The 9,180-nt window shown below is 48.1% G+C and overlaps 1 protein-coding gene across 1 annotated transcript; it reads right to left on the reverse strand.

Annotated features, from left to right (window-relative positions):
- Positions 1 to 482: 482 nt before the first annotated feature.
- Positions 483 to 7,053, reverse strand: LOC144678621 (protein FAM98A-like; the record flags this gene model as incomplete). Its single annotated transcript, XM_078538356.1, has 3 exons — positions 483 to 751; positions 5,619 to 5,753; positions 6,905 to 7,053. Coding segments are annotated over 3 exons (538 nt in total), but the record flags the coding sequence as incomplete, so codon positions are not given.
- Positions 7,054 to 9,180: the final 2,127 nt, after the last annotated feature.

The following is a 9,180-nucleotide window of genomic DNA, read 5'->3' on the forward strand; positions in this document are numbered from 1 at the left end:
CACAGGACAGTGAAAGAGTCATTCATCGTGCACCCAGCTTCTAAACACAAGACACTCCTAAACAAGGAGTTGGTCTGGGTAAAATGGCGCGTTTACCTGTGTGTCTGTTACACATGCCTGTGTCCCCAGGCATGTGCACGCGCGTACAAGCAGTTATAGACGTGTACATGAGTGTGTTGCGAAGACAGAGTCATTAAAAAGAACACACAGGCTATAGTTACAGAACCTGCAACATTGAAGTCCCTGCAATGACACAGCCTGTTGTGTCTTGTTAAACAGATTGCTGAGTTAACATCTGGACAGGATGTCGTCTTACTGAGACACTCTTAAAGCCACATTACTAGCACGTTGGTACTGAATCTGACATACGCTTAGTACTCAGAGTAAACATGTGGATCACAAACACCAAAAATAAACGGGGGCTGAAACCTTAAAATAGATCAACAATTTCACAGAACAAGTGAATCATTTGGTCTTTTTTTTTTTAAAATACCAATTTAATTGCAAAGCGTTCGACCATTCCCTCCTGCATTCTCCAGCCTCCTTACTTGGGTTTCCAGGTCTCGGAATAGCTGTGGCACGGGGACGTCTCGGGTTGGTTCAGCCATGCCCAGCGCTTGGCACAGGGCCTGCAGTTCTCGGAGGATCTCACCGTCATCATCGCCAGTGTCCCTCGGTACTTGGCGCTGTGCCAGTGAGGGCCTCCTGGCGTGTAGGACCCTTGCTGCCTGCAGTTCTGAGCCCAGGAACACTGAAAGCCAAGGAATTGCTGTCAGTTGGCACACGGACAACCACCCGCTGTTTCTTTATTCATTACCGAGTCCCAGTGGATTAAAAGGGGCAAGGGCAGGGAACTGGCTAAGGGGGAAAAAACAGAGGCCAGGACTTTACAGCTCCTCCCGCCCGGAGGGATATTACAGTCCCGCCGAACTGAATGGGGAGTTAGACGGCTCGCCACATCCCCCGGTGACGGGTGGGGGGGCGGGGCAAGACACTGCAGCAGGGCTGTGAAATCCTGGCCAGAGATTAGTGGTGAATGGTTATTTTTCAGACTGGAGGGAGTTAATTAACGATGTTCCACAGGGGTCAGTGTTAGGACAACTGCTCTTTTTACTATATTTTAATGACCTGAACTTTATTAATAGGGCATGGCATACAAGAGCAAGGAGGCTGTGTTAAACCTGTACAAAACACTGGTTCAGCCTCAACTGGAGTACTGCGCCCAGTTCAGGATGTGACTGCATTAGAGAGAGTGCAAAAAAGATTCTCAAGAATGGTTCCGGGGCGAAGAACTTAAGTTGGATATATAGGTTGGAGAGGTTGGGACTATTTTCCTTGGGGGAGGAAGGTTGAGGGGAGATTTGATAGAGGTATTCAAAATCACTACCCCAGCAGGCTGGGGAAGCTCAATCATTGAGCATGTTCAAGACAGAAATCAATAGATTTCTGGGTACTAATGGCATCAAGGGATATGGAGATAATGCGGGAAAGTGGCGTTAAGGTAGATGATCAGCCATGATCTAAATGAATGGTGCAGCAGGCTTGACGGGCTGAATGGCGTACTCCTGTTCCTATGATGAGGGATTTTGGTTATGTGGAGAGAATGGAGAAGCTGGGATTGTTCTCTTTAGAGTAGAGAAGGTTATAGGGAGGTTTAATAAATTAATAAAGGTAATAATTTAATAGCTCCCTTGAGAAAGAGGCAATGAGCAAGATGAAGCAGAAAAAGTGTGTGTCTGACAAATGTCTGGTTGATAAATACCAGTGAGAACCAGGCTGAATGTGGGAGTTCAGGGGGGGGGCATGAAAAAAGGAACTAAGAGAGGCAAAGTGAGAGTATGAGAAGAGACTGGCAACTAACATGACTTGTAACCATTGGAGTTTAGAAGGAGAGGTGATCTTCTTGAAACATATAAAAACCTGAGGAGATTTGACAGGGTGGATGCTGAAAGGATGTTCCCCATTATGGGAGTGACCAGAACTAGGGGACACCATTTAAAAATGTGTCTCCCATTTAAGACAGAGATGAGGAAATTTTTTTTCTCTCACAGGGTGATGAGTCCTTGGAATTTTCTTCCCCAGCGAGCGATAGAGGCAGTGTCACTGAAGATTTTTTAAAGCAGATGTAAATAGGTTCTTGACTAATAAGGGAGAAGTCAAAGGGTATCGGGCGGTTGGGGGGGGGGGAGGTAGGCAAGATAACAGCGTCGAGGCTACAATCAGATCAGCCATGATCTTATAGAACGGCAGAGCAGGCTCGGGGGGCCGAATGGCCTACTCCTGATCTTAATTTGTATGTTCACATGTTAACATGAAAGGGAATCCAAGTCTTCTTTAGGCATATAAATAGTAAAAGGGTGGTAAGAGGAGGATGGAGAGGGAGAGCGATGGAGGACCAATGGTTGAGACCTATGAATGGAGGCAGATGGCATGGCTGAATAAGAATTTGCATCTGTTTTTACCAGGTAATGAGAAACTATCTCCACTGGCAGGAGGGTGAGTAACCAGGGAACACTAGTTCTCAGTAATTGGCAAAAGAACCATAAGTTTTTTTTTAAAAAAAAGAAACACACAGAGTTGTGGTGATCTGGATTGCCCTGTCTGCGAGAGCTGTGGAATAAAGACTCAATGGTAAATTTCAAAAAGGAGATTGGATAAGTAGTTGAAAAACGAAAAAAAATTGCAGGGTTATGGGAAGAGAGAAAGGGGGGGGGATTGATTGGATAGCTTTTTCAAAGGGCCAGCAGAAGGACAATGGGCCGAATGGCGCTGTATGATTGTCTGGGTTCATTATCCCTGTCCCATCAGCCAAGGAATAGTTGAGGCAGAACTTTCCCTTCGTCGGCTAGGCGCCGTGGGCGTGTCCGGGAAGGGCAGCGAAACAGCGATTGGGCTCCGATCGGGATTTCACACTGGCTGGCCAGTTAACCGTCAAACGCGCGCTGAAATGCTCAGCACTGTCTGGGTGAGGGGGGGTGCGGGCGGGAGCAGCGCCAGTGCTGAAGTCTGTGCATGCGTAGGGAGGGGTGGTGCGCTTACCTAAAGCTCCCTGAAGGCACAGAGCTGCCTCAGGGAGCTGAAGATCTTTAAAATGACAAATAAAGAATCTAGAAATAATATAAACATGTCCCCACACGTGACTCAGCGACACGAAGAGGGGCATGTTAAAAACAATCTTAAAAAAAATTTTGCTTTTTAAAAAAAATTTATTGTTGAAAACCTCAGCCCGGCCGCGGCTGAGGTTTCGCATTGGCCACCAGGCCGATTTGACCGCCCGCCAACCGTAAGGTGGGACAGGCAGCGAAAAATTCAACTTAATTGCTTGCTTCAGGGCCTTAACAGGCCTCTTAATTGTCGGCGGGCGTGCTGCCGACTCCCGTGAGCACCCGCCGGCCGAAATATCGTACGAGCGCGCGATGGCATCGGGACGCTCGCCCCACGTCATCGCGCGCTAGCTCACTCCCGATCGGGTCGGGCGCGCGCGGAACGAAAAACCCTGCCCTTGGACACTGGAGTTTGAATCCAAAACGCATGGGAGGAGTGACAGTAATTAGTATCGGACGTCACCACTCCTAAACAAAGTCTGATACCCTTTAGAAAAGGGAAAAAGAGAAAGACTTGTATGGGTATTGAATCCGTCACCACCTCCACACATCCCAAAGGGCTTTATAGCCAATGAGCTACATTACAACAGTGACCGCACTCCAGCTGCCTAGGAAATCTGGCAGCCAATTTGTGCGCAGCAAGATCCCACAAGCAGGAACGTGATGACGACTTGAGAATTTGCTGGCCTGGGGATAAATATTGTCCAGGAGGCTGGGAGAACTCCCCTGCTCTTCTTCCAAGTAGCGCCATGGGATCTCTTAAATGCACCCGAGAGGGCAGAATGTAAATGGTTTAATGTCTCATCAAAAATATTTAAATTTAGTCAATTCTGAAAAAAAATTAAAATTAAAATTACATAAATATAAAAAATGATCATTTTAAATAATAAACGCAGCTTTGTCTGTGAGGCACTCACTCGGTACTGAGAGTCAGCCTAGATTTTGATCTCAACCAAGTACCTGAAGTAGGATAAAAACAAAAAAAAACTGCGGCTGCTGGAAATCCAAAACAAAAAATACCTGGAAAAACTCAGCAGGTCTGGCAGCATCGGCGGAGAAGAGTACATTTGACGTTTCGAGTCCTCATGACCCTTCAACAGAACTAAGTAAAAATAGGAGAGGGGTGAAATATAAGCTGGTTTAAGTGGGGGGGAGAGAGAAAATGGTGGGGGGGGGGGTGTGGTTTTAGGGACAAGCAAGCAGTGATAGGAGCAGATAACCAAAAGATGTCACAGACAAAAGAACAAAGAGGTGTTGAAGGTAGTGATATTATCTAAAAGAATGTGCTAATTAAGAATGGATAGCAGGACAAGCGAAGTAGCTTTAGTGGGGGTGGGGTGAAATAAGACTAAAAGGGCATAAAAGGTATAGATAAATGATCGGTGGAATACATTAAAAATAATGGAAATAGGTGGGAAAAGAAAAATCTATATAAATTATTGGAAAAAACAAGGAGGAGGGGTAAATAGGATTTGAACCCATGACCTTCTGACTCAGAGTGGGGAGAGCTACCGACTGAGCCTTTATATTTGAAAAGGAAGAACGTGCAAGAATACAGAGAAAGGGAGAGGAAATGGCGTTGGAGTGCATGGCTCCAGTTTAGGAGCTAGCTCACCAGGATTGGCTGAATGTTCCCCCCAGTGCTGTGCTGGGATTGTATGTGGGCCCTGTTCAAAAAAAAAACATGAGCGAGGATTTACTGGTCCGATTAGAATCAGGCTCCTGTTTAGGGAAATCTTGAATTGTCCGGGGACGCCCTGCTTCAAACAACCCATGTCCCATCTTCAACCTGCAGCCCCATCGAAGGATCTCCTGCGGACTGTTCCCTAGCAACAGCAGCAGGTTCTACTCTATCGCAATGTCACAATAGCAGAGAAGGGCCGGGTGCAAAGGACTTTATTTTAAGACGACAATGACGGTGGGGAATTTTTTGGGACAAAATTTCAAAATCAAGGGGCCTCACAGACAAAGTCCAGTTTATTTTTTTCCGGATTCAATGAAGTTTTAATTCAGAAACGAGCGTAGGCCAGACTCCTGAATCAGTGCGAGTCTCCAAGCCTAAGCCTCGCGATCAAACCCTCGCTCAGCTCCTCGTTTCAGGAATCGACGTGAAGATTACCAATTATTGCTCTTCATTTGAACTTCGCTTCATTGACTGACTGATGTACATCCCTCTCCCTTCAGCCACTTTAGGCCCCTAAACTCTGGACTTGTGTCAGGCGCTGCTCAGCACTCTCTGAGTTAGAAGGTTGTGTGTTTGAACCTAGGCTGGCCAGTGTGGTACTGTGCTACAACAGCTGTGGTCACATCCTCGACACTCGCCTTCCTCAGTCACTACTCGCACACACTCACCCTTCCCCCTTCCCCCCCTCCCTCCCTCCCCCAATCCTTCACCACACACAAACACACCCTCAAGCAACCCATTAGACACTGGGGTACCGTCAGGCCGCAGGGTCTAGTTTCTCTCCTGTTCTCTTGATGATGTACAGTCTGTAATGCGTCGCCAGTACTTACACAGAAGTTGGAGGCAGCTCTCTGCGTTGTTCAGTCTAGAGGTTACATTTCCTGTGGTGAGAGATGGATATGGACACTGCAACTCACTGACCAACCCGCTAACTTCCAGCTGGAAGGTTTCAGAATCTTCAGGGCCTACGAAATGGAGGCAAAACCTGTCAGTGAGCCGGACTGGATCTACAAAAGGCCATTTTTTTTTTAAAAAATGTATTTATGGAATGTGGACATCACTGGTTAGGCCAGCATTTATTGCCCATCCCTAATTGAGAAGGTGGTGGGTGAGCTGCCTTCTTGAACCGCTGCAGTCCATGTGGTGTAGGTACACCCACAGTGCTGTTAGGGAGGGAGTTCCAGGATTTTGACCCAGCGACAGTGAAGGAACAGCCAATATATTTCCAAGTCAGGATGGTGAGTGGCTTGGAGGGGAACTTCCAGGTGATGGTGTTTCCATCTGTCTGCTGCCCTTGTCCTTCCAGATGGTAACAGTTATGGGTTTGGAAGGTGCTGTCGAAGGGGACTACTGCAGTGCAGACTGGGTAAGGATGGCAGGTATCCTTCCCTAAAGAAGGTGTTACCACAGCAATAAATTGCATTTACATGGCACTTTTAATGCAGTACAATGTCCCAAGGCGCTGCACAGGTGCTTTGTCAGGCAAAAGTTGATGCTGAGCCATAAAGAGATATTAGGACAGGTAGGGTTGCCAACCCTCCAGGTTTGGCCTGGAGGCTCCAGGAATTGAAGATCAATTTCCAGGGTCCGGCTGTGTGGAACCCTGGAGAAAAATCGGGACTTTCAAAAAGATTATTTTTTTTTTTAAATTTTCTTTGAACATTTCTCTTTACCAGATACAAAAATATTGGAAATAGGGGATACAAAAAGGCTGTTTGGCTGACAGTTAAGCACCATCAAATTGGGTAATGAGTATTTTTGCTTTCCAATTGGCGGAGGAAGGCTGTATTTCACAAGTTGGCTGACGAATGGCGGGAGCCTGGGGGCAAGTCATGTGACAAAACCTCCGGGAATACATTTAACCACAGTTGGCAACCCTAAGGACGGGTGACTAAAAGCTTGGTCAAAAAGGAGGTAGGTTTTAAGGGGTATCTTACATGAGGGGAGAGGCATAGGGAGGGATTTTCAGAGCTGAGGGTTCAGGCGGTGAGTGGCGGACCGATGAAAACTGGAGGACGCGCAAGAGGCCAGGATCGGAAGGAACCCGTTGGGACTTTTACCCGACGACATCCGCTTTGACGGGTTTTTCTGCTTTGCAGCTCGTTCGGGCTCTCACTTGTTGTCGTGGTGATGCATTCCTCCAGCGGGCTCACAGCTTTCAGCTCAGACGCCAGCCAGGAACACAAGGCGGTGAACTGCGGAGAGCGTGGCCCCTCTCTCGCAGCCTGCAGGAGCGCATCCTCTTCAAGAAGCTGCCCGCTGTACCTGAAAGAGGGGGAAAACAAAGAGGTCAGCTTGCGTGAGCCCAGCTCACCAGCATTTCCCCTTATTGCTCCAGTACCTGCATTCTTCTTCCGACCGAAAATGATAGAACCACAAAGCACAGGAAGAGGCCATGCAACCATTGTGCTCTTTGAAAGAGCCATGCAGTTAATCCCACCCCTCCGCTCTCTCCCAATGCAACTGCTTGCCTATCAATTTTTACTCAATGCTACTTTTTCTTAATTCCTAGAAACTCCAGGCCTATTTTGGGGGGGGTGGGGAGGTGAGAGTTGGATTCCTTCTTAACACGCAGTGGTGCCATCACCCCCCACATCCCGCCCATCCCCGCCACCCCCAATAACTGATCGCCATTTCCTGGGTGAGACAATGGTTTCCAGGTGGGGAGGGGAGTCAATATGATGGACGGGGTGCAGAGGAGATTCACCAGGGTGTTGCCTGGGATGAAACATTTAAGTTATGGAGAGCGGTTGGATATACTTGGGTTGTTTTCGTTGGAGCAGAGAAGACTGAGGGGCGACCTGATCGAGGTGTACAAGGTTATGAGGGGCATGGACAGGGTGGATAGGGAGCAGCTGTTCCCCTTAGTTGAAGGGTCAGTCACGAGGGGACACAAGTTCAAGGTGAGGGGCAGGAGGTTTAGGGGGGATGTGAGGAAAAGCTTTTTTACCCAGAGGGTGGTGACGGTCTGGAATGTGCTGCCTGGGAGGGTGGTGGAGGCGGGTTAGCCTCACATCCTTTAAAAAGTACCTGGATGAGCACTTGGCACATCATAACATTCAAGGCTATGGGCCAAGTGCTGGTAAGTGGGATTAGGTAGGTAGGTCAGGTGTTTCTCAAGTGTCGTTGCAGACTTGATGGGCCTCTTCTGCACTGTGTGATTCTGCGATTCCGTGAATGTGTCACATGAGGTAGCACAGAGATATGTGGCTCGGGGCTGGATGAAACAGGTCTTTTCCTGTTTGGCATTGTTGGTAGCAATTCAACATCAACAAGGTGCATTTATAGGGCACCTTTAAATGCGACAAAACACCGCAGGGTATTTTGCAAAAGCTGCCTCAATTCAAATTTGACATGGAGCCACAGGGGGTGATATTAGTAAAACACTGCAGATGCTGGAAATCTGAAATAAAAACAGAAAATGCTGGAAATGCTCAGCAGGTCTGTCAGCATCTGTGGAGAGAGGAACACAGTTAACGTTCCAGGTCGATGGTCTTTCATCAGAGCAGCTGTGGTGAAAGGTCATCGACCCAAAACGTTGACTCTGTTCCTCCCTCCACAGATACTGACAGACCTGCTGAGCATTTCCAGCATTTTCTGTTTTTATCTATTATCGAAAGAGATGGACAGGCAGCCAAAAACTTGGTCAAGGAGGTAACTCTTAAGAAGCGGCTTACAAAGGATAGAGAGAGGGGGGAGAGAGAGAGAGAGAGAAGGGGGGAGGTGAAGAGAGAGAGAGAGGGGAGGAAGAGAGAGAGAGAGAGAGAGGGGGGGGGAAGAGAGAGAGAGTGGGGGGGTGGAAGAGAGAGAGAGTGGGGGGGGGAAGAGAGACAGAGAGAGAGAGGGGGGGGGAAGAGAGAGAGGGGGGGAAGCGAGTGTGATTGGGGGAGAGAGAGAGAAGTTTAGGGAGGGAATTCTAGAACTTAGCACCCAGGCAGCAGAAGGCACAGCCATCAGTGGTGGAGTGATTAAAATCAGGGATCACAAAGGGTTGGGCTGGAGGAGATTACAGAGACGATGAGGGGTGAAGCCATGAGGAGATTACAGAGAGGATGAGGGGTGAAGCCATGAGGAGATTACAGAGAGGATGAGGGGTGAAGCCATGAGGAGATTACAGAGACGATGAGGGGTAAAGCCATGAGGAGATTACAGAGACGATAAGGGGTGAAACCATGAGGAGATTACAGAGACGATGAGGGGTGAAGCCATGAGGAGATTACAGAGACGATGAAGGGGTGAAGCCATGAGGAGATTACAGAGACGATGAGGGGTGAAGCCATGAGGAGATTACAGAGATGATGAGGGGTGAAGCCATGAGGAGATTACAGAGACGATGAGGGGTGAAGCCATGAGGAGATTACAGAGACGATGAGGGGTGAAGCCATGAGGAGA

This window comes from Cetorhinus maximus, unplaced genomic scaffold, assembly GCF_964194155.1.
Source record: "Cetorhinus maximus unplaced genomic scaffold, sCetMax3.hap1.1 HAP1_SCAFFOLD_4921, whole genome shotgun sequence".
NCBI lineage: Eukaryota > Metazoa > Chordata > Chondrichthyes > Lamniformes > Cetorhinidae > Cetorhinus > Cetorhinus maximus.